The 27,030-nt window shown below is 36.4% G+C and overlaps 1 protein-coding gene across 1 annotated transcript in view; it reads left to right on the top strand.

Moving 5' to 3' along the window:
• Positions 1 to 27,030, top strand: part of LOC136835338 (midasin-like) — a 130,574-nt gene that overhangs the window by 38,732 nt on the left and 64,812 nt on the right. Inside the window, 7 exon segments of the mRNA XM_067098705.1 lie at positions 9,062 to 9,302; positions 11,693 to 11,901; positions 12,041 to 12,217; positions 13,625 to 13,798; positions 17,507 to 19,180; positions 19,433 to 19,620; positions 22,425 to 22,665. Of these exon segments, the coding sequence (XP_066954806.1) occupies positions 9,062 to 9,302; positions 11,693 to 11,901; positions 12,041 to 12,217; positions 13,625 to 13,798; positions 17,507 to 19,180; positions 19,433 to 19,620; positions 22,425 to 22,665 (2,904 nt within the window).

The raw sequence follows: 27,030 nt of genomic DNA, 5'->3' as shown, positions 1-27,030 counted from the left end.
ATATATATATATATATATATATATATATATATATATATATATATATATATCTATATATATATATATATATATATATATATATATATATATATATATATATATATATATATATATATATATATATATATATATATATATATATATATATATATATATATATATATATATATATATATATATATATATATATATATATATATATATATATATATATATATATATATATATATATATATATATATATATATATATATATATATATATATATATATATATATATATATATATATATATATATATATATATATATATATATATATATATATATATATATATATATATATATATATATATATATGAAAATATAAGAAACATAAAACACTATTTAAGCGTTGAAAACTATATTTTAGGAGCACTTGTTTCTGTACTGTTCACTAGTAGAATATGGACAGGTGGAAAGTTACAATGGTATATATACAAAAACATGAAGGTGTGGCCTTGGGCCTCCGATGTTAAGGAGTGGCGTTTCTTAAGAAAAGGAGATTGACCAAATTCCCTAGTGGTTTTTGGCCTCATTAGCCCGTTTGGCGATGGATCTGGCGGTCGTTTTTCTTGGGTCATCTTCTTCAAAAGCGGTGCGAGGATTAAGGTGTCAATGGCGTCCGATTTCCAATGTCCTCCCTGACAGGTTCATATTGTTGGTTTGATTGATGATAGCAGATTCCAGCATCTTTCTTTTGTGCGGACAGCTACTCTTGGTAGCTGTCGGCCTGAAAATGCTGAAATCTCTCAATCAAATCAACAATGGCTCCTGTCGAGAAGGATTAATCGGGCATCATGTAATCTATATCCGCGCCGTTTGAAAGCTGTTGACATGGTCAAATCAGCAAAGGCTGAGCCAAAAATAAGTGATCAATCTCACCTTCAAGCGCCACCTCTGTGTCGAGCTAAACCACACCTTCATGTTTTTATTGTATACCATTGTAACTTTCACCTGTCCATATTCTACCAGTGAACAGGGGCACAGAAACAAGTGCCCAAATATATGGTTTCAACGTTTAAATAGTGTTTATGGGCCTTCTTATTTTCATATTACACTGTAGTATTACAGGAAAAGACATTCATATATATATATATATATATATATATATATATATATATATATATATATATATATATATATATATATATATATATATATATATATATATATATATATATATATATATATATATATATATATATATATATATATATATATATATATATATATATATATATATATATATATATATATATATATATATATATATATATATATATATATATATATATATATATATATATATATATATATATATATATATATATATATATAATATATATATATATATATATATATATATATATATATATATATATATATATATATATATATATATATATATATATATATATATATATATATATATATATATATATATATATATATATATATATATATATATATATATATATGTGTGTGTGTGTGTGTGTGTGTGTGTGCATGGTATACATGTGGGTGTGTGTGTGTGTCTGCAAAACACCAAATGACTAATAAATCTGTTATAAAATAACAATATATTGAAATTCTACACATTTTCAGTTGACCATGTGTACATATAAACATATATTGTGTGCAGTCATTCAGGCGTGTGTTCACGTTTAGGGTCACACTGAATATGAGCCACGTCTGGTACACGTTGCATACGGTAATTCCCTAGATCAGTCTGAAGCGATATGCATAACTGAACATCCACAGTGTGACCATATTTGGCACACAACGCCAACAGAACTGTCTCTAATAGTTTTGGGCTACATGAGCCATATATGACCACATCTATTATGTCATATTAGGTACACAACATACCATGTAATTAAGACTTTTGTTATGTCAGGCGAAGTGTACCCACATAAAATCACGCTTTTACTGGCTGAGCTTTTCGACACCTTAGGGATACACCATAACAACTCTCCGTCAGTAACTAGCTGGTTACTGATTTTATGAGGGTTTAAAGAGAAACGCCCATTGGGCGTTTCACAACATGTCCAATGCAGATCAACGTGTTAATACATTTTTATCTATTTATTAATTTATTTTTTCTTTTTTAATAAGAGATCTTTTCTTTCTGTATTTCCCTTTACCTTCTGTTACTTCTTCCTAATGAACACCATATTCTTTGGAAGCTTGAATTCCAAGTTAGTTGCCCCTGTGGGCTTGTTCCCTATGAATAGGTTTCATCTTTTGAATAATAATAATAATAATAATATTTCTCCTGGTAAGCCGTTGATCTCAAAGAGTTCTGCCTATTCTCAGGTCGCCTGATGACACTTGCCACATCACCTTGTCCAACGTTTACCCTTTTCTGATTCCATTGTTTTTTTCTCAAAATTATCCATCCTTTAAAAGGGCATTTCCCTTACTTTTTGAAGAGCTAAGTCCAACTTTCTATGTAATTTTCTTGCCTTGTACTAGTTAAAAGCAGGTTTTGTCCATCCCATTGGCCTCTGGTCAGAAAAGAAATACCTTGGTACCTTGGTTCTCAGATTAATCGGTTCCAGAAGGCTGTCAGAAAACCAATCTGTTTGATTATCAAACAAATATTTCTCCATAAGGCATAATGTAAATTGGAATAATCCATTCCAGACCCAAAAATATGCAAGAAAATAAAAGCATTTTAACTAGAGTTTTAACAACCTTAGCATGCAGAAATCATACAAAAAACCTGAACAAAATAATTAGATTGAATAAATGCAAATTTATTTTAATTTTACCTGTACTTAGGACCTCTCCTAAGTACAGGTAAAATGTGGTGAGGAAGGTGACAGGGAGGAGAGATGTTATTGTTTGGAAAAGGAGGCCCCTTCCTTTAAAACAGCAGACAACTGTGCATGTGGGGTAGTTTCTTTTTCTGTCCCTTTCTACTGTTTTTCTGTTGAGACTCAATGTGTTTCTGTTTCACTAAAGACCTGTCCAATGATGTTTCTTTTTGTTTGCATTTTAAAATGCTCCTAAAGTGAGACAACGTAATTCAACAGGGTCATAACTTGGTTTGCCACATCATTGTCTTGGTGATATATTTCAAGGAAACTTTGCATTTCCCCCTGATTTGCATACATTTCTTTTATTAATGAACTAGGGACAGCCTCTATCATATTTCTGTCTACTTTTTTTTTGGGCCCATGTTGATTTATTTGCAGTAGTATCACCAAAAACTAAGAAAAATGAGTCATTGGAGTTATACACTGAATGACAGGTGTGGGTAAACTGAACAATTTCCTTTTGTTTCAGCCGGGAACCCCTCACAGATGATGCAGTTAATCCCATGTACTGAGCAGAATGGACAAAAACAGAGCAATTTTTTTTGCTCAGACAAAATGTTTGTCAACTTAATTTTACAAATTGAGAGCCGGCCAAATACCAAGGTTTATCTGTACAAATAGAAACTTCACTAGTTAGGGCAAAAATGCTACTTGTAGACTGAGAGTGAGCAAACCTTGAGAGGTAATGTTAGAAACTGATTCCTCTCCAGCTTTCTTTAAACCCACATATGTTTCAGAACAAATGCATTACTTTACAATAACCTAAATCCACTAGAGAGAAGGGATCTGGTTTCCACCTGTCTTGAGTATTCATCCAGGTCCCTTGCTACCTCTACTAGTGGTACTTCTCATTATGTGCTTGTCTGTTGTATGGTTCACCTGCAATCTTGCTACTCAGAGTTTGATTCATATATGGCTAATTTCACTATCATGTAGCTTCCTTTTATGATTGATTCATTTTCATATGTCTAGTGTGGAAAATTTTCCCATATTTTTCACCTTTAGTGGGTGATAGTTCACTTCCAGCTTTGATCATGTGTCATAAGTGCTTTGTTCACCTTTTTTTCTGTTAATCCAGCTACCAGATGAGTTGATTATCTCATTGTATTTTTTGTTTTCCATATTTTTATTTAATATGTATGAAGTGATTGCTTTATTTCTTTGATAAGTTAGTATTTTCCTTTCCATTCCTTAACTGATCACCTGTTTCATATTTGCAGTTCTATTAGGTTGCTTATTCCCATAGATGATGTGTTAGTTATTAGGTGCTTTAGCAAAATGTTTTGTTATGTGTATCATGCACATAGTGATACTATGAGTAATTCCCTCTTAGGGGGTAGTGCCATCAGTGTACCTCACATGGTAAACTGTAGGCATTACTTAAGGGTGTTTGTAGCGTCCCTTCAACCCCAGTGCTTGGCTTGACAGTGTTAATTCTGTAAATCAATCAAACATGAGTGTAATACAGTTTTTTGTTTATTCCATACAACCTGTTATTTAACCTTAATTGCCTCAGCAGTTTATGATTGTAATATTTTAAAATATTACACAGTTGAAATTACCTTGGTATAGGTGTGTTGGCACTCAAGCAGCTGGAGCTTTAGGGCTAACATTGGTCAAGACCCCAGTGCACTGTTTTGCATACATAACAGTCAAGTTTGCCAACTGTCAGTCATGAAGAGATGCAGCATAGGGTTAAGCCTACTTTCCCATACTTTTCACATATCCCATGGTTTAGGATGGCACCTCTTTCACTGGTGACCCAGCTCACACTGCATGGTTCACTCTCCCTCTGTCTATAGCTGTTCTAGCCTGTGCTGTAGGCAATAGACTGCTTACATCATTTTCATGTGGCTCGGGCCCACCTCTCCTTTATTTATTTTGATGAGCACACATTAGAATTTTTCAATTATAAGAATACTTTTATTATTAAAGTGGACAATATTCATCAAGTAGCAGTGAATGTAGCTACTTGTACTGAGCCTCTCAAGGTAGGGCCTTCTTTTGGTTTATCAAATTAACCTTGGTTGGTGAGGCTTGGCCTTTTAATTCAAAACAAAGCCCCGTCATCTGCCCTCATCCTTTTACAAAAGATATTGCTCAACTTCCCATCCTTAAAGTAACAAACCTCCCAACAGTTTTCCTAAGACTCTGTCAAGACTATATGATGTCACGTTCTCTACTGAGGCCATCCGTTTGCAAAGACAGACACAAATGGTAGGAGAGACTTCACCTGCACCATTTCTCCTTATACTATGAAAAGGAGGCCTCACAAGTTTCCTGGAACCCTATTCTGGCCTTCTCTTACTCAAAATCCTTCCATATTAAACATGTCTACCCATGACTGACCATTTCCAGAAATTCAGGTCACATTGGTTGAAGAGTGAACTGGATCTGTGAGTATTGACAACCCTCAAGGTGGGCTATCAACTTCCATTTCAGGAGACAAGGCCCTTTCAGCCAGTAGCTTCCCTTGTTTTGGTTGTCAAGGTGAGGTTAGTGATGGAGAAAAAGTGGTGGTGGTGACAGTAGTCAAAAGGATTTAATGTCCTTTTTAATTATGTAGTTCCAAGTCCTCAGCGAGTTGGAGACCCATTAGTATCGCCAGTCCCCTAAACTTTTATATTCTTTTGTCTCTAGTACACTGTTCCACATTATATTCTTTTGTCTCTAGTACACTGTTCCACATTATATTCTTTTGTCTCTAGTACACTGTTCCACAAGGCAATGTCTCCAGTTCTGCAGGCAAGAAACAATGTTTCAATTCATTGCCTTGTGCATTGGCCCTCTGATGGCCCCCCACAGGTTTCTGTAAGAGCAGGATGGAGCTCTTGAGCATTTTACCAACCCATGCCAGTTCTTGGGTCTTGTTTAGCATTTGATGGAAGTCAGATCTGCTTTTGTACAGGACAGTCATCTACCAAGGGATGGAGATAAACATAACTTCTTTAGTTCATCCAACCTTGAACAGAATAAGACACATTCATGGCATCCTCCAGGTTTTCCTTTAGTGTCCAGTTTAACCAACCTATATTTGGTTGAAACTAAAAGTACATCTAGCTTTCATAGAAAATCTGGTCCCTCACAGTCATTTTCACTGTAAGTTTTTACAACTACAACAATATTGAGGGCCTGTAATTGGTGCAGTTGAAAATGAATTGATCCTCTTCAGGCCATTATTGCCACAGTAACTGAATTTCTGATGTACTTGAAAAGATCAAGGAAGTTGTCCATGTCTTCAATAAAAGTGTACAGACCAATGTTGTCCCAAGCACTTGAAGGCAGAGGAATAGATCTCCATTCTACTGCTTACTCTAAACATCTGTGCCAGCATCTAAGAGGCCCCATCAAGAAGTTTAAAACTAAAACCCCATAGCATGACTAGGTGCTTAAAATTTAAGCTTGTCTAATGATATACATAGCCCATTTAATAGTCTTCACTGAAGAATTTTACAATGAAAACTGTATCTTCTTGCCCCTAACATGCTTCCAGATTGAATGAACACCATGCAGTTGCTAGCTTAGTTTCTCATTCCTAAAACTGACACACTACAAATATCTCTTTTATGTGCTTGGATTCTTGGCTAAAATACAGCCATGAGTTTGTGATTAAAGCTCTTACTCCTCAGATCAGTAACCAAGAACGTATGATGTTGGGAGAACCAAATCTTTTAGGAAAAGGGCTCATGACCAATGTTATTCTCCAGTGCCATTAAGAGCCGTTTCAAAGAGTACAATATCCTTTTAGCCCAGGCAGGTTATTTTGTGTGCAAATGCTTCCACCTATGAGTCTGAGGTATCTGCCCTTTCAAGGATCATGAGATCAGGGCCTTTTCAGTTTGAATGTGGATATTAATACAGTTTTGAATATGGCTATATAAAGGTTCCCTTCCACTTTCAGTAATTTTATTTATGGGTTTCACACAACTTTATGGTTTTTACTCTAGTTGCATGCCAGGTTGTATACAGGCTAAGAAAAACAAAAGGGGGAAGGGATGCAGACTCATCATCATCCTCATCATTTTATGAAGCCTTCCTCATCTAAAGGTTTAGATTTTTGGGGGGACCTGTTCCCATATCTCACCTTTATGGTAAGCATCACTTCTAGATATGTTAACCAGAAGTTAAGTACTAGCTGCAACCTTAATAAAAGGCCCTTTTCCAGTCTATGTATAGTAGTAGTTTAGAGACTCTGGGCACTGAATTCAGTTGTCCCATACTATTTTAGTATACTTCTTCACTCAGAGTTAGTTGTTGTGATGTGAAACTTGCATTTAGTCTTTTCCTTAGACAGTTCTCAGCAAGACATTGTTGTTTTCTCCATGCCTGATTCAGGAGTAGATCCTTCCAGAATCAGGACCACGTGGAACCTTAATTTTTAAGGTTTAGTCCTTCTGCTTCAGGCAGCCAGAGTACACTCAAGTCCTTGAGTCCTTTCATCTCTAGAAATGTATAAAATCTCCGATCAAGTTTAGAATACTTAGATGTATTTCATTGCTTTGGAGCCTCAATGGCGAGTCGGTGAGCAGCAGCTTCCGGACTTCATAGAAGTCTGTGCGCGAGTTCAAATCCGCAGCCGACCGGTCAGAGAGGCGGACACTTTGCTATCCATGTAGACACCCGGGATTATGTATGTAATCAACGGATAGGTTTGCTAAAAGCAAATGGGTGTTACAGACTAATACACACAAAAAAAGCCACTCCAACATCTTCTAAAAACATAACAGACACCTGACACGTCTCGAACTGTCAATTTAACCGCTCAACTCTCTTCGCTGCTGGGAGAAAGGGAGCTGGTGATTTGGTACGATACATTGTACACTGGTTACCGGGGTCTAAGTGATGTCAGGCAGGGCAGCCGATCGAGACTACGGTCTACCCCAACGCCAAATCAAAGTCCTTCAAAAGAAGGCATAGTGCTTACCCCATACAAAAAATGGGAAAAAAGCACGTTAAAAGAAGAAGAAGAAGATGCATTTCATTGTTGCGAAAACCTTAGAGAACCAACTCCCTGTTAGTTTCTGTTTTTAAATTAGGATGGAATTCAAGATGTTTTTTGTAATTTCATCACTGTTTCATATGTTGTCAGCTTTGATGACTGGATTTCTTTGTTAGGATTCACGAACTGAATTAGCTCTGTGCCATTTTTGAAGTCTTGAGGTTAACTTTAGGTAAGCACATTAAGTAAATGACTTCTTTGTTTTGTGACAGGTTGCAGTGGTTTGCATTGTCAACTTCTCTTTGGTCAAATAATCAAATTAAAAAGTGGTTCCACTTAGTAGAATTATCCTCATTGTCTCACTAACTGTCACAGTGCTTACAGCTAGGCAGACAGGTTCAAGCATCTTCCTCTGGTGTGCCTTTTCATATGCTAGTGTGCATAATGTTTTGGTTGTTATGCCCATGCTTACATTCCTACTGCTTTCTGACAGTTCCAGCCCAAGTCTTTATCCCCCTGATCTCCTTGGAATTATTTACCCATCCATATCCAGGAGCTGTCTCTTGCAGTATCAGGTCTGTTTTATCTTGCCAGAGTATCAGCAGCTCAGAGCATCTCCCACTGAAGTTGCTGTTCAGGCTGTTTTAAAGTTTGTTGTGAAACATGGATAAATAAAAATTTTGGTATCAGCCCAGCCCATGACTTCAACCAAAATACCTTCCTCTTAACCTGGCTGCTTTCATATGCATCAGAAGACACAGAAAATGATTTTTAACTACTAAGAACCCAAAGGAACATATGCACTTGCACCAGCTTACCTGAGACACCTATAAATCTTCATCGTCATTAGTTTAGCAGTGTGTGTGTATGTGGGATTTGCAGGCAACACAAGAACAGCCTTTGTTAAAATGCTGGGTTTGTTGTAAAAATAATAGTTCATTACTTTTTCATATTTGAAAACCTCAGAAATGTTTTGAAAGTTTTGAAAGTTCTTACATGAAGTATTTTAAGTAATCACATATTGAATGTTGTTACATAAACATGAAGGATTTTATGTAGTCTCATAGTGCCAAGTAATCAACAGTAAAGGCTCGTAGAAATCTTTATTTTAAATAAGATATAATAGTAACTGCTACACCTTTATGTAAGGCTGAAGACAAATGCTGTTTTTTCTTGATTTAAATATTACAGTGATGTATTTGAAAGCCATGCATAGTTTTTGTCTTCAACTCTAAGTTTCTTTTTGTTTTGTTTTTGCAGTACATCATCACTGAAACTGTGAAGAAAAACCTTCATGATTTGGTACGTGTTGTTAGTATAGGTCGTTTCCCAGTTCTTCTCCAAGGTGAAACATCAGTAGGCAAGACATCTCTAATCACTTACCTTGCTCGTCTTACTGGAAATAGATGTGTCCGCATCAACAATCATGAGCACACTGATTTGCAAGAATATGTTGGTTCCTATGCACCTGATGAGAATGGGAAGCTTATCTTTAAAGAAGGTATTTCACTGTCTTAAAATATTTTATTCTCCAGTGTTTACAGTATTGTTGATAAAAATATGTAATACAATTTTTAAAAAATGTTCTCTAGCACAATAACTTGACAAGGAAAATTTAATTAAAAAATGCAGTGAGCACCTGTTAATGTTCAATGCTAATGTATCCCCTTAGCAGGTGCTGTTTACAGTTTGCTTTCCTTGACAAATTGTGGATGGTATTGAAAGTTCTCTTTGCTCCCAGTAGCATTATATACTGCTTTATACTTTTCATGTGTTCACACTGGGATCTTCCCACTCAGTTGTCTAAGTTTAACTTTGCCAGGGACCAAGTCTCACCACTCTTTAGTTTTGTCATGCTTCAGTTTTTCCTTTATATTTAGGAGCAAATCTTTCAGTATTGCCCCATGAAGTAAAAAAAATGCAACTCAAGTGGTCTTGTTACACTTAGTAAAGGAAAGTTAAAAAAAATGGAACAAGGCACAGTTAAAAGCAGACAGATAAGTAGGTGGAGTACAAATGCAACACACGAAAAGTAAATTTCAGTGCAGTTGAAAGAACCTTTAATACCATTAGTTTTTAATTGCCACCATGACCTCTTTAACTTCCTGACTCTCACACACTTTTTGAATACATTTATCATTACAAGCCTCACCTTAACAAATAATCATCATATAGAGAATAATACTAACAGAAGTAATTATAACACAACTCCATAAGCATGCAGAGTGGGAGGTGTGATCTGTATTTTTTGCAAACAACATATGTAAACAAATAAATTTTTTTAATACTTAGTGTATTGATAGGTTGGCTATTAGTATGGAAGTTACAGACTTAACTGTTTCTAGGTTTGATCAGTCATTAATACCATTTAGTAACATTCTTTCCATGTCACTTCCTGAATGATTTAATGTGCCTCTTTTTCAGTGGCAAATTTGTATTTTATTGCAAAGATACATCCTTGAACACAAACTTTTATTGCAATCAATAAACTTATTTAGGCTGCCATTTGCATTTCAGTATCTGCTCCCCAGAAAATATTCTTGATTTTTTTTTTTGCACTATAACTTGTCTATTTGTACGTTATACATATATCTTTTCATTATATGCAAGCTGTAAATTTCGTGTTTGTTTGTATGGCTGAGGCCTATACAGTGGCATCTCAGCATATCAGGTTTCGTTATTTATTGGATGCATCTGAAGTCAGAAAAATGAAAATATCTCGTACTTAGCAGAATAGTCCAGTGAGTACAATAGGTCTGTGGGAGAGTGAAACAAATGCACATGACTATCACCTTCCTGTATAAGCCTTAGTGTGGTTAGCAAGTGTATGTCTGTAAATATGTTAGCATCATTAAAAAATATTATGCACACTGTGACATCTCCCCCCTCCCCGTCTCTGTTACCCTGCAGTGTTTTTACTAACATTTGATTAAATCAGTATAACATGCCCTTTGTGCCGACGTCATGAGGAAAAGTCTCTTGCATGGTATTTAGACTGTTTACTCTCCTGATGATGTAATCAGTCATATGACTGACCACTGCCCATACCTCCTGGAAGCCGTACACATTGGGAGAGAGAAGCCCAGTTTAAATACCATGTAGGAGACTCTTGACATGGGCATGAAGGGCACAGCCTGCCAGCATCCCTTGCAAGCAAACCAATGAGCCTCCATCCACTGGCAGCAGTCCTCCCAGTACCACTCCCCCTCCTCCCCTTCATCCTTCAACACTTGCAAAGAGGACAGGGTGCAACCATTGCATTAGTGTCTGGGAGAAGGCTTCGCTCGGGGACAATAATTCCATGGCAACCAATGAGAATTCAACGTTGCTCTTGCTTGCTCTCACACCCCTTGTCTCCAGAATCAACTCGCTCACTATGAGAATGACCATTGGGCTGCTTAGAATGTCGGTGACAAGGAGTTTCTGAAGTACAACTCTAGAAAAACATCTCCCATTAATCTGCTGTTGAACTGTACTGGTTTATCCCCCTTGTTTCACTACTCTCGTCAAGAGAATAGAGACTGCTGTAAATATGCTGCTTACGTATTTCTCTACCAAAATATAAACATTGGCCAATTATTGTCCAATATTGGCATAGAAGCGAAAAGAATTATAAGAAAGATTGAGAATCGTAAAACAGGTTTTGACGTAGAAAAAAGTTATTTTTGATACCCGCTGTTTGTCCTCAGATGCAGATCTCTGTAAACATTCTGATTTGCACATGAGAAATGGAGAAAGAGATTGGGGGTTTCAGTTATTTCTTACCACTCTTGTATATCAACAGTTGATTGGATTGTGTGTCCTTAAGTAGGTGTGTATTCATAAACAAATATATGATGTTTGTATCTTTAAAATTTCATCATTGTTAATTCTCTATATTTATTATTGCAGGTATCTTGGTGAAGGCAATGCGTAGGGGATACTGGATAATTTTAGACGAGTTAAATTTAGCTCCAACAGATGTGTTGGAAGCTTTAAATAGACTTCTGGATGATAATCGTGAATTATTCATACCTGAAACTCAGGAAACTGTCAGAGCACACAAGCATTTTATGTTATTTGCCACACAGAATCCTCCTGGTTTATATGGTGGACGAAAGGTTTGTTTTATTAACAAGATTTGGTTTAACATTGTAACACTTGCTTTATTGTATTTCTTTGATTTTTATGTTCAGGTAATAAAGTTTGTTGGTTAACCACTTATTTTGTGGGTCTGTCTTCATATTTTTACTTTTGCAGGTATTGTCTCGTGCTTTCCGCAACAGATTTGTGGAGCTGCATTTTGATGAGATTCCTCCATCAGAACTAGAAGTGATATTACACATGAGGTGTGAGGTGCCTTTGTCATACAGTAAAAAAATGGTGTCAGTTCTCAAGGAGTTGCAAAAAATGAGAAGAGGCTCAAATATATTCCAGGTATTTTTTTTTTTTTAGTGTACATGCTTTTATTTAACTTGACTTCTGCGTCTGTGTGTCTGTTTGTCCTCAAATCTTGTAACTCAATTTTTGGCCTGTTCCCTTCGTCCAGTGGACTTGAAATTTTGCATGGCTACTCAATCCTAGTGACAATGCAACCTTACATGATCAGTAGTTGACCTCTAGTGACCTTACAGTGACCTTTTCCAGTATCTCAGGATTTGTATAAAACACTTCGGATTTTTCACAACTCCCTCCCCCTTCCCCCTCCACCAGCACACGATTGTGTTAATTTAGCTGTGTCCTCCCCTTCCCTCTTCCATCCTCTTCCCCCACCCATCCCCCTCCCCTTTCCAAAGCACACGATTAAGCGTTAATTTACCTGTGTCCTCTCCCTCCCCTTCCCTCTTCCCTCCCCTCCCCCTCCCCAAGCACACGATCAAGTATTAATTTATCTGTGTCCTTCCCTTCCCTCTTCCATCCCCCTTCCCCCCCTTCCAGAGCATGCGATCAAATGTTAATTTAGTTGTGTCCTCCTCCCCTTCCCTCTTCCCACCCCTCCCTCCCCCATTTGCATCCCCCTCCTTCCCTTTCCCTCCCTTACTCCTTCCTCCTCCACCCCCTCCCCCTCTTTCCCTCCATCTCCTCCCCCTTCCCCTTCCCCTCTCCTTTCTCCTCCCCTCCCCTGACCTTCATCTTCCCTCCCCCTTCCCCTTCCCCATCTCCCTTCCCTCCTCTGCCATCTTCCTTCCCCGTCCCCTTTCCCCTCCCCTTCCCCCTTCCCTCCTCTTCCCTCTTTCCTTCCCCCTCCTTTCCCTCACCTTCCTACTCTCCTTCCCCCTTTCCCCTCCTTCTTCCTTCCCCTGTAAAGAGATATTAGTTTTGTTAACTATAGTCATACATTGGTTACAGTTTCTGCCAAAACTAAAAAGTATAAAATAAAAAATAAAAATTTTTTAAACATACTTTTATTAAAATACACTAAAAAGTAAAAAATAATTTTTTGAGACACACCGGGATTTTCTTACAATTAATCTTTTTTTCAAAAATAAAGGCCTGGGCCCCAAACATGGAAGGAAATGCTACAAGAAATAAAAAAATTATTTCTTTTTCTTGTAGCATTTCATGTCAATTTGAAAACCCATACTATTTTTGTAGACATGATTAACTGTAAGAAAAATCTGATATCTCAAAAAGTATTTTACTCTTTAGTGCATTTTAATAAAGCATGTTTAAAATTTTTTTTTTAAATATTTTTTTAATACCATATATGAATAATTTTACTGTTGTTCAGTACATTGCTTTAGTCTACCTTTGCTCATATTTTCTGTAATGTAATTAGTTGAATCTTTTAATAATGGGTGTGCTGTAAATGAAATACAAAATATTTTTTTGTATGTGTGACAGGGGAAACAGTCTTTCATCACTCTTCGAGATCTTTTCCGTTGGGCTGAACGTTATCGTCTTGCTCCAAAACAAGAAGCCAAATTTTATGATTGGGATCAACATCTTGCAGATGAAGGATATCTGATTCTAGCAGGAAGAGTGCGAGCTGAAGAAGAATGTGAAGATATTAGAAAGGTAAGGGTAGTGCAATTAAAATGTGATGATATCTTTTGTTAATTTTAAGTAAAAAGTGTAACTACCAAGTATTTAAGTTTGTTAATGTATCTACTTCTTTTCATACTTTATGGTTATTTTTGTTTTTTTCATATCTCTCATTAATTGATATTTGAAAATAGTATTTTGTGTAAAATAATAACAATAATAGTGCAGTTTCTTCTGCCTAGACTGTTATTAGATTTCAGTTTAAAAAGATTTTCCTGGCCTTCCTACAAGGTCATTATGCTCCTGCCTCTATATCTGCTATTTTTCATAAGTAACTTAGCAAGTAATTACATAGCTATAGTTTCTAACTAGTGCCGCAGCTTAAATTCAAAATTCGTGGTAGTGCTTCGATTGTTTAGTGTAGGTGACCAGTCCCGTCCACTATGGGAATACTAGGAACGACTTAGCAGACAACCTCATTCTGTTTCTGTCGTACTTGATGTAAACATTGAGTACTTGCAGCAGCTTTGTTCATTATTTCCCGGTTGTATAACTGGATTTCGGTGAAGTATTACAGTAAACCCCCGTATTCGCGGTCTCACGATTCGCGGACTCACCTATTCGCGGATTTCTTTATGGAACATATGCAGTACTTAAGTGGCTGACCAGTTCATGTTTTGAGTTCATGCAGTCTATCTCTTTAAGGGATCGTATCAGAAAAACTTTTTCTGGTTGCCTTGGCCACTGCCAAAAGGTCCAGCAAAATCCATGCTTTGGACAAAAATGTTGGATTTACTCAGGGGAATGCAGTTTGCTCCTTTTCCTTAGGTTTTTTAGCCAGAACAAATCAGCCATCAAATCCATGGCCTCGTTCTTTAATGATCAGGAGCTTGTCCAAGATAGTAGGCCCATCTGAAGAAAAAAGAGCTCTCCGTCCAGTAAGGGCCCTTAAGTTTTATCTTCACAGAACGAAGACTATTTGTGGTACATCAAGGAGCCTTTGGTGTTCTGTGAAATGCCCCTCCTCCCTTCCCAAGATGTTTTTAGAGAAGAATGACAACCAAAACAATTGCTGTCTTACCGCCACCCTCCGAAGAGTTGGGGCTAACTATTGGGAGCGCTCGTTAACTATTGTTTTGATTTTAACAGTTGTCAAACCTGCGCCAAGTAGTTGCAGATATAGCTAATGATAGAGGGTAAGTACCTAAAATATTGATTTTATCATAAAAATCACTATTTTGACTGTATGTACTTGCTATCACTTGACTTCTGAAACAGTTATAGTAATAATCTAATTTTAGGGGGTCTCTCTATACACAGGATACAATGTGTGAATTGTTGGCCCCAGTAGGCTATTACACAGACATTATCCATTAACATAAGTTAAAACGTACAATTGTAGTTAAAGTGACAGTTTTAATAAAACACTTGTTTCACGTAAAAGTTATTTTTCTTTACTAGTTTATTCTTTACTTTGTAAATACCTTTTTGAACGAGGCTGCTTTCCCAATATGCACCGTTTGGGTTTGTGGCTGTCTTCTTTTCTGACTAGGATTGCAGCTTTGCTAACAATAATATTAATGATATTAATAGTAACAACCAGTTCATAAGGTGGATATCATTAGTTTTTCTAAACTAAATTAGATAGTCTTTCTTACTAATTACCCACTTTTGTTATATCCTCCTTACATTGTCCAGATTAATTTTTGATTATGACCTTTGTGTAAGTTGGATCAGTCTTAGAACATGGAGGAGGGTGGGGCTAATTTTTGATTGATGACCCTTGTGTAAGTTTGGTCAGTCTTAGAACATGGAGGAGGGTGTGGTCAGCCTCATGCATTCTTACAGTAAAATTTTAGGAACTGGTACTCTGATTAAACAAGGTGAAAGTTTAATGATAAGCTCTGCATTTATTGCTGAGTCAGATTTTGACAGTGAAGACTCTTGATCACTAGGAATATTGAATAAACCTGGATGTAACCCCTATAGACTTACAGTAACAATTTCTTTTGATATACAAACAGCATACATCACTACCTAGAGATACCACAACATGGAAACTTTCTATGCTTAGAAATTTCTGTATATTTACTCAGTTTTATGCAGAACTTAGATGATTGAACATGCAATTGCATATTGACAAAACATACTAGCCACATGTAAATTAGAAAGTGAGGGCCTTCAAGGTAGTGTACTCAGTGGTGCCCTATTTACCTTAGTTATAAATAAAATTACCAGCAAATTATCCACAGATGTTAAAGATAATTTTTTATGTAGATGCATTTGCCTTTTATCACTCATATATTTCTTTTTGTTCTGTCTGTGCTGCTTTTGACATTTTTTTGAGAGCTGCTTCCACTTTTCAGTCATGTCATGCATTTCGTTTCTCATGTTTGTAGGTAATTACTGGAGGTTACCAAGTTGAGAATCAACTGGTTCTTATCAGGCCTTTATACTATTCATTTATAAGATATGTGTCAGCCTCTGTTTCTTGAATCCTTTGGTTTCTTGTACATAATTTATATTTGGTGTCTGAGCAGATATGTCATGTGTTTGTTGTCATCCAAGAGGATATGTCCAGTGACACTTAATTCACTAATTTGAATGCCACTTCATCTACCTGTTTTATTTCATGTCACAGAGTTAGAGCTAGAATTGAGCAACAGTACTCCTGATATATAAGGGAAAGATATTGTATATGAAAAGTTTTTCCATGTTTGTGTAACCATTTTTGTAAAGAGGTAATTTTCAGTGTTCTGTTATGATCATTGAATGGTGATTGCTGCATTAGAGCAGTCTGTTTATGTTGTATACCATATATGTGATATAGAAGCTTCTGAAATGCTTTTCACAGTGTGATTGATATACTGTTAATAAACAAATTGCTGAAACATAGGTCAAAACATGTGGGTTCTGTGTTACCTTATATAGCATTCACATTAGTGCTTTGTTTGTAAGCCTATTGCATCTTATGCATTTATTGTGCAGACTCTCTCTCTCTCTCTCTCTCTCTCTCTCTCTCTCTCTCTCTCTCTCTCTCTCTCTCTCTCTCTCTCTCTCTCTCTCTCTCTCTCTCTCTCTCTCTCTCTCTCTCTCTCTCTCTCTCTCTCTCTCTCTCTCTCTCTCTCTCTCTCTCTCCATTTAAACTTACATTACAGTGGTGTCTGGGGTCATTTTAGTTTATAGTTTTGTGTTGGTTAGTCCTTAATAACTATGATACTTAGTGACTGTAGAATATATGAATTGAAATGATATTGGAAAAGGATTATATATTCCAAAAGGTAATTAAAAACTCACCCATAGGTCTCATCATTTTTAGGAAGTTAACCAAAGAAAAACCATCATACTCTTTCAGTGATAAAATTATAAATTATTATTATTCAGAAGATGAATCCTAATTATGTGGAACAAGCCCACAGGGGGCCATTGACATGAAATTCAAGCTTTCTAAGAATGTGATGTTCAATTGAAAGAAGTAACAGAAGGTAATAGCAAATACAGAAAGAGGAGATTGGTTATTAGAAAAGAAAAAATACAGTAATACAATAATAAATAAATAGATAAAAATGTAAGGACTGTATTTGCTTTAATGCAAGCAATAGAGAATTTGCTGTTATTGCAGATTTACCATAAACATTGAGACTAACAAGAGAATGTATTCTTTCAAGTAGCAACTTAAGATATAGTGGTCAGACTCCATTTTAATATCCCACTAACTGAAATTGTTTAATTTTTTTATAGGTAATTGAAAAACAGATGAAGAAAAAGGTTTCGAAGGAGAATCTTTTCAACCTAACAGAAAGTACATCACCAGTAACAAAACTGTATTTGGAGCAGATGTCAACAATGAAAGGGTTTGAGCACGTTGTGTGGACTCAAGATATGCGACGCCTTTACATATTGGTTGCAAAAGCATTATCTTTTGGAGAGCCTGTTTTATTAGTTGGTGAAACTGGTTGTGGGAAAACAACAGTTTGTCAGATGATTGCCGCTAAAAATCAGCAGGACCTTTATACTATCAACTGTCATATGCATACAGAAGGAACAGATTTCCTTGGTGGTTTGCGACCAGTGCGATCCCATGAGGATGATGACAGGCTATTTGAATGGGTGGATGGCCCATTAATATTGTCTATGAGAAATGGAGGTATGTTTCTAGCTGATGAGATATCACTTGCAGATGACAGTGTTTTGGAAAGATTGAATTCTGTCCTTGAGCCTGAAAGGATGTTAGTTTTAGCTGAAAAAGGAACAGATGAAGTGATGAATGCTAACAGCCCAGAGATAATTTATGCTGAGCAACAGTTTCGTCTCATAGGCACCATGAACCCTGGTGGAGATTATGGAAAGAAGGAACTTTCTCCTGCTCTGAGAAATCGTTTTACAGAAATTTGGTGCCCTAAAGTTGAAATTGGAAGAATTTCAGCAGATGTAATTAATATCATCGAACATAATGTTCGAAATGACTTGGTACTAACACATGAAGATACTTCAAGTGGATTTGGCAAAGCAATGGTTCAGTTCCTGGAGCACTTTACAAAAACAGAACTTGGTAAAAAGTGCATAATTAGTATAAGAGATATCTTGTCATGGGTTTATTTCATTAACAAAGTTACCGCTGCTCCGACTTTTCTTGACCCTGGAGTGGCATATATCCATGGAGCTTGCCTTATTTTGCTGGATGGCCTTGGATCAGGACTCACTGGAAGCAGTATCTCAGGGTGGAAACAGTTAAGGGAAGCAAGCCTGAATTATCTCTGCCAGCAGGTTTGGCAAAAGATGGGGAAGAAACCAGAGAGAAAAACACTGAATGAAACATTTATTGGAGAATTGCATCTAATAAGCAAAAATGACAAGTTTGGAATTGAGCCATTTGTAATTAATACAGGGCCCCAAAAGGATGTGAATATTGGAATGTTTAGTTTTGATGCACCAAGGACATGTGTGAACTTGTTACGCTTGTTACGTGGATTACAGCTGCCTAAGCCAATTCTATTGGAAGGAAGCCCAGGAGTAGGAAAGACCAGCTTAGTTATGGCTCTTGCAAAGGCATCAGGCAATGGTATTACTAGAATTAATCTGTCTGAGCAAACAGATGTGAGCGATCTTTTTGGTGCGGATTTACCTGTTGAAGGAGGAAAGGGAGGCCAGTTTGCTTGGCATGATGGGCCACTTTTACAGGCGCTTCGATATGGAAATTGGATTGTTCTTGATGAGCTTAATTTGGCATCACAGTCTGTGCTTGAGGGTTTGAATGCTTGCTTTGACCATCGTGGTGAAATATTTGTTCCGGAATTGAGCCGAACATTCCAGGTGGAACATCAGACAACAAAGATATTTGCTTGCCAGAATCCTCAACATCAAGGAGGTGCTCGGAAAGGACTTCCCAAGTCATTTTTGAATAGATTCACACAGGTAAGGTTTTATTGTTATTTATGCACACTAATGGCAAAGAAAATTAAATCATATCTTTCTTGGACCAGATAACAATGTTCGTGTAAATTTAGATTGGGTGGGGTTATAATTGTTGTTGTATATTAAATATATGGCATGATGAGAAAAGAAAGGAGAGCTGATCCTGCTTATGAAAATTAGAAATCAAAATGTGTTTCTGTCAGGCAGGTGAAAGTCCCATGCACTAATGCAAAGTTATCTTTTCAATTTTAGGTACATGTAGAACCGCTTTCTTCATCAGATTTGGAGTTTATTTTACGGACAATGTATGCTTGTGTCCCAAAAGAAATCATAACGAAAATGGTGGAATATAATAATTTACTTTGTCAAGAGATCTTAGTACAGGGTTCCTGGGGACACCGTGGAGGCCCATGGGAATTAAACCTAAGAGATCTATTCAGGTATTGTGTCTGTTTTCATGTAAAGTGTTGGTTTTGTGTATAAACATGTTGTCATACATTTGCGAACATTACTTTTATTAAATGTTATTTGCGTAGTGAGGCACATAGCCAGATAATGAATTGCTACTTGCTAGTTCAAAGGTATTGGAGATCTTTCTTGTCAGACCTACCAAAAGCTCTTTTGTATATATATATATATATATATATATATATATATATATATATATATATATATATATATACAGGCAGTCCTCGGTTATCAGCGGGGGTTTCTGTTCTGGGGGTGTGCTGATAACCGAAAATCGGCGATTTTCCCGGGGCTTATCGGCACTGAAAAGCACTGATTTTTTGGTTATCGATGCCTCTGTTAGGTATGTATCGGCAGCGATAAGTGGAAGTTGGCGATTTTCAGCGCCGAAAATTGCCAATTTTCGTCACTAGACAAGCACCGTAAAACCGGATCGCCATTAACCGAGCCCGCCGTTAACCGGGGACTGCCTGTATATATTATATATATATATATATATTCTGAGTCCGGTTGGAAGAGTTAAATTAAATTTAGAATGATGTAATTTTGCCTCAGGGGCCAACACCTAGATCTCAGAACACGAGCAATAAATGTAATTAATAGTATGACTTACCTTGAAATTATATCTGTTCAAAGAAAATGGGAAGGTTGACTTTCAAACCAGCCGTTTAGATTAAATTAATTTATTTACAAATTTGCAACTAGAAATTAATATGGACAGGCTGGCAGTTCAGCAATCAAGGCACATAGAGTGTGCCATAAAAAGTGTAACTGCAGTTAGCAAATAAATAAAGTTTGACACGAATCTCATAAACTGCTTAAGACTGGCTGATAAAATTATTTTACATTAGCACAACGTTCGCGCTTGAGGGGACTAACACGTGGCCCGTGTGGACTGTCGATTGCAGAAGAGTCTTCTAGAGCAATGGTTTCACAAGGGCAGGGACAGAACACAAAGAGTCAGATAACAGGATTCTTATTGCATCTGTGCATGGAGCTGGCTTGCAAAAGATGGATTCAGGCCGCAAAAGTCTTGACATGTGGCCAGTGGGAGGAGGACAAAGAAGCGTCCTTGTGCTTCAGAGTTTGGGCATGGAGTGAGATTGAGGCCAGTCACAGAGGCTCCCTGTTTGATTCTAGTGGCAGGCACAGGACAGTGGTACATCTGAATGGACAAAAGTTCGGCAAGGAAATACGCTGCCAAATTTAAGTTGCAAGTTGTAGCTGAAGCTGAGAAAACAGTGTTCAAGTTCTAATGACTATAGATTATTGTGCATCGGCTACATGGATAAAGCTCATCCGTAATTAAAATTGGAGAGAAAGTATTTTAATCAAAACTGCTGGGCATGAAAGAACATATTACTGCTATTTGTACACCGATGAACGATAAATACGTAAAGCTTGAATTGTAATGAAATCAAGTGAAAATAGCCAATGGAATCTTGAATTTTTTTTTACACAAAACAAACATGCCCCCAAATGGCCAGTGTCATCTATTAATGAAAAAATAGCTAAATTAATTTCACAATGAGACATATTTAAGTTATATTTTGACTTAAAAACACTTCGTATAACAAAAAATAACCTTGCCCCATATAAATAAAGTATCTAGAGATTCATTTACACTAACTAGAAGCAAGAAAAGCACTCTGAACTGAGTTAAATACAGCGAAATAAACTCACTGCGTAATCGATTTCCAAATCAAAACATTGATCGTTATGATTGCAATTTATAATAGAAAAGCAATATAAGAATATATATGCAATATTATTGGATACAGTGAATTAAAGCATAACATTTTAAAAGATCCATGGAAAAGATGCATATGCGTTATGTTGATGTTTGTATAATACGATATTATGTGAATGTAGAGTACAGTTTCATGTAGGCTAGGCTGTTGTATATGTATACGATATACCATAGTGTAGGCTAAGCTAATTCTTGTTTGTTATTCAATTTCTCTTTGTTTTATCATAAGTTACTCTGCATGAACCTCCAGAATTTGCTGATATTAATAATTACTATACTGTTTATGAATAGAGTATACTTTACAGTGTAGGCTAGACTACCATATATGTATACATGGTACTGAATACCATAGTGTAGGCTAGGCTATATTCGAGATAAGTTTTTTCCAACAAACGATGGGTTTTTTGGAACCTAACCCCTATCTTAAGTAGGATAACACCTGAATAAGTATTTTTATAGATTTTTTTTGTGTGTTTTTGAACTATCAAAATAGGCAGTTCTAAGTGTTTTTAGAAGGCTTCTAAGTATTTGTGGATTTCAGCTATTCACAGGGGAGTTGTGGTACTCATCCCCTGCAAATATGGTGGGTTTACTGTATAGGTTGTGTGAGAGAATTTTTAAATGGGTTTTTTTACTTTTTTTGTTTTCCACATATATGACTTATCTAGGGACTAATTACAGTCAGGTATTCTAGTTAGATGCATCCTGTAAGTCCTTTTGATAGTCTTATACCTGTAGCCTGTGGCCAGAATCAATAAATTAAAGAAGTCACCCCTATTCTCATACCAGCGCTGTACTCGGTATTATTAAGATTCATTGGTTGGTGTAGGCATTGAACCAGGTAGATCCATTAAAGAAACTTTAGTTTTTTAAAAGATAAATTTCAGTACTTGTATATTTTTTGGGAACTTTTGTTATTGATTTATTCCACACAGTATTTGTATTTCATAAGGTGTTTACCAGTAGGTGATGTTAAATGTTTTTATCTGAAGAACTATTAATTTTTAAAGTTTTTGTGTTTCACAGATGGTGTGATGTCATGACCAAGCACCAGTCAACTGAAAGATATAATCCTGGGGAATATGTAGCTCTGATATATTCAGATCGAATGCGAACTAAAGAAGACAAAGAAAATGTTTTGGCTCTTTATGATCGTGTCTTTGGCGAGAAGTTTCCATCTTACAGGAGTGTTGGACGATTTTATATCACAGGCACCTTACTTCAGGTTGGCCATTCATTCATAGAGAGGAACGTTAATGGTAACGATGTGAGTATGATTTTCATTTTTTGATGATTGTAGTATTAAAACTAGTTATCATAATGTTCTGGTATCTATTGAAATTTATAACTATTTTTATTATTGTGTATACACTATATTAAAGTTGCAGGCTTAGACATTTTTATACTAAATTTAAAAAGAATGATAAAATTGAAAAAGAATCAGTGTATTTAAGGGCAAACTCAGCGGAGTTCTGTAAATATGTACACAGGCCTATGATGATGTAAAGCTTTTAAAGAGCTCCACCTACTCTCTCACATTTAGCCACATCTTTTGTATTTATTTGGGCTTGCCACATTTATTAATATAAATTTATAAAAGGTGCATGACCAGGAGTAAAAATTTTTTGGCAGTATGAGCTGAACTAACTACAATTGAATTAAAGTTGCCCTAGTAAAGGAAGGCTTGTGTCTTACTTTTTGTTGTGCTCTCATTTTCTTGGCAGGACAACAGTAAATGTGCACTGAAGTGTGTTTCATTCAGTCTTGAATTTAGTGTATATCTTCATCTCTAATTATCATCAGTAGTGTTTAGCATATCTGTCAGCATTTTCACTGTATGATTTATATTGGAGTTTGTTTAGTGTCATCCGTAGAATAATTTGTTGTTTGTGCATTTGCTCTTTTAATATAAGAGGTGATTATTCATCGTTATTGAAATATCCCTTTGTTGTATATCTACTTCTGTTCATAGAGGTTTATTTTCATACTTACATCCCCATTTAAAAAAAATACAATGAAAGAGACTCATTCTACCTTAAACTTATTGCTAACCTTAAGTTTTGGCAGATGGTTGTCTAGCCTTGATAAGTGTTAGTGGCTTTTAATGTGGTGCCTGAATCCTACACTGACCAGATTTGGGACTGTTTAAACAAGATTTTTTCATTCCATAGAAGGACTTACAAGGCACTTCAGGTTTAAGTATTATATTAGTTATATATGATTGTCATAAAACTGCTTCAGCCTTGATGTTGGATCCCTCTTGGTGAACAGCCAGTTTTGTAGTGAAACAACTCCCGCAAAAAGTGAGAGGAAGCTGAAAGTTTGAGCCAATTTCAACTTTTCAGATTTTGATGTCTTCATAGTATAAAAGATTGATAAAAGTCATGTAGTTAGTGAGATCATAATATGAGTTGAACAAGTATATTCAAAATGACTAGCACATTTTCAGTATTCGTGTATGAAGCCACCAGGACTTTTGAGAGGGATCTGCCAAGTAGGGGATGATGGCTGTTCTAGTTCAGAGGTCTGGTTAAACAAATCATTTATAACTAACTAACTACTTCCATGTACCTTACTAATGCCTATTGCCAGTCAAGTCTCATACTACAATAATTTAAAATCATTTTAATATCCTGTGTGTTTTACAGTCATTATGAAGGTGCAGTAAATGAAGTTAAAAACAAGTTTTAGTCATAACATGAAAGTTAACTCAAATCATAAAGACAAAGATCACCAGGACTTTTGAGAGGGATCTGCCAAGTAGGGGATGATGGCTGTTCTAGTTCAGAGGTCTGGTTAAACAAATCATTTATAACTAACTAACTACTTCCATGTACCTTACTAATTGCCTATTGCCAAGTCAAGTCTCATACTACAGTAATTTAAAATCATTTTAGTATCCTGTGTGTTTTACAGTCATTATGAAGGTGCAGTAAATGAAGTTAAAAACAAGTTTTGAGTCATAACACTTGAAAGTTAACTCAAATCATACAAAGACAAGATCCACCCAAAAATTACAGTAGTGAATGCATACATAAGTTTTCATCAAGTTCAGGGGATGTGTCATCTTCTTTGCTCAGCAAAACCCTCTTATTTCACGGATGTTTTAGTGCAAAGATATCTTTGACAGCGTAGCCACTGTTCGTCTTGAGGAGTTAATCGTACGTCCCCTCCAGGGCTCCATAAGGCAGACCAATCAGTATCAGATAATTCTCTCATCATTGATCTTGGCCACAATAGTGCCTTTGATTTGACACAGTGATACAGGCAGTCACCGGTTATCGGCAGGCTCGGTTATCAGCGATCCGGATTTTTGGTGCTTGTCTAGCGACTAAAATTGGCAATTTTCAGTGCCAATATGCACTGATTTCCACTTATCAGCGCCGATAATTGGTTATTGGTGCTGATACATACCTAACAGAGGCGCTGATAACCGAAAATCAGCAATTTTTGGTTATCAGCGATTTTCGCTTATCGTCATGCCGTCAGAAAAGAACCCCCGCCGATAACCGGTGACTGCCTGTAGAGCATTAAAGGACTTGACGCAGGAGAGTTCTTTCCCTTCCCCACAGCATTTACCCAGTTTTCCTTCAGCCTTCTCACACACATGTGGCAACAGCATGCAGGCCAGCCAAGATCCTGATAACATAAAAATAAGCACCAGTGTTGATAATTATACAGCCATTTAACAGTTGAAAGAAGATCCTGAGAAAGTAGGTGAAATGTCAGTAAAATGGCTGATACTATGCAACCTAGAGAATGCAAAGTTGTGCATTTAAGTTGTAAATACAAGAATGCATTTATTTTATCACGATTATAAATATATTATGAGGCCCTACAAACAATACCTAACTTTCATGCGGCATTTGCTGATACTTTCATTAGATGTTTCTCAAAAGTAAGATGTAAGTCAAAAGTTACACCTTGAATAGGTAAAGCTTCAGACTCGTTCAGCAAAGTCCCATCCACCTGAAGGGGACGATGGGGTGGAAACTGTATGAGATGAGTGGTGTTTTTGTTTAACTGGAGTACAGCTTCATACCCCACTGACTACACCATTCCCTAATCTGGTCCATGTCTAGATTGAGGCTGAGGGCAGCTTCATTTATCATAAGTGGAGACTTTACTACACCCACAAGTGTTGCATCATCGACATAGTGAACAATCTTGTTTTCTAGGCCAACAACCATATCACTTGTATACCCCAAAAATAAGTGGACCAAGAACACTATCCTGCGGAACTCCGGACACAATAGGTCTTGGTTCACTAAAGATCCCGTCAACGGCAACTCGCTGCTGCCTACCTGTAAGGAAATCTTGAAGTAATCCTAAAACATATCCACTCACTCCAAGATTCTGAAGTTTATAAAGTACCTTATGATTTACTAAATCGAAAGCAGCACTAAAGTCTATTTGAATTACACTGCACTCAAAACCCTTATCAAGGTTCTCGCCAATGGCATGTCTTAAGTCTAAAAGAGCATCACAGGTACCTAACTGCCTTCTGTATGCATATTGACTATCAGCTAACAATCCTTTAGATTCTGCATACTTATATAGTGGCTTAAAAATAAGTTTTCCAGCAACTTTGAAGAGCACAGGGAGAATAGAAGTTGGCCTGTAGCCACTGCAGTCTGCAGATATGCCACTCTTTGGAACACGCATCGTATTATTAAGTTTGCGCTCATCTGCCAAGTTACTGCGTCGACACAGAAATCTATAGAATCTACTGATCTTGAGAGACAGCACACCAGAAACTTGAAAAAACAAAAGGAAGAAATCATCAGGATCTCCACCCCAGTTATCAAGGTTATCCAGAATTTTTTTTAACATCCCTAGAGCGAAGTGCACATTTTGTAAGAACAGGTTCAGGATGACAAGTATTGGGGAGAGAGACATCCTCAGCTGATTGCTTAGCTTCAAAAGCTCGATGAAGCAGTTTATCGTTTTCCCTGGGGTCAGTAACCAATATACCATCATCTGTTAGTAATGGTGGAAGGGAAGGCAAGCCTGACCCAAAGATAGATGATGCCAATTTGGTCCACCACAGATGAGGCTGATTAATTCCCTCAAGTGTCCTCTTCAAGGAATTATTTTAATTTCTCTTGGCTATATGGTAAGTTCTATTCAGAGCACAGCGAGACTCAACAGAAATAGTGTAATTTTCATTGGAACGATTTTGTCTCCATGTGTTGAATTTGGTCTGTTTGTCATGGTAAGCTCGTCTACATGTATCATCAAACCATGGCTAGTCATCTGTCCTGAATTTGATGACCTTTTTATGGCACAAACAAGATGATTTTTTAAACAGAAAACCAGCTAAGGTTGTGAATACTGTAGGGCTACTACTGACCATTTCAAGAATGAATTAAGTACAGCAATTGACAAAATATTGGATATATTTATGTATTTATTTGTTTAATATTTATTGGATGGGCTAGTAAGTCTTTGGGCTTCTCTATCCAAGTAATTCCATTTAATTCGAACTGTTATACAGTGGGGACTAGAAAAATGTTAGGAAGCACTGTATGCTGCTCTGTAATGAGTACAATATTACACCTGTGACATGATAGTACAAGAAGAAATGTACAAGCATATATTACTGATTTTGATATCTTAATAGACACTGTAA

The sequence above is a fragment of the Macrobrachium rosenbergii genome, chromosome 55, assembly GCF_040412425.1.
Source record: "Macrobrachium rosenbergii isolate ZJJX-2024 chromosome 55, ASM4041242v1, whole genome shotgun sequence".
NCBI classification, from domain to species: Eukaryota; Metazoa; Arthropoda; class Malacostraca; order Decapoda; family Palaemonidae; genus Macrobrachium; species Macrobrachium rosenbergii.
This window is presented reverse-complemented; position numbering and strand designations above follow the sequence as displayed.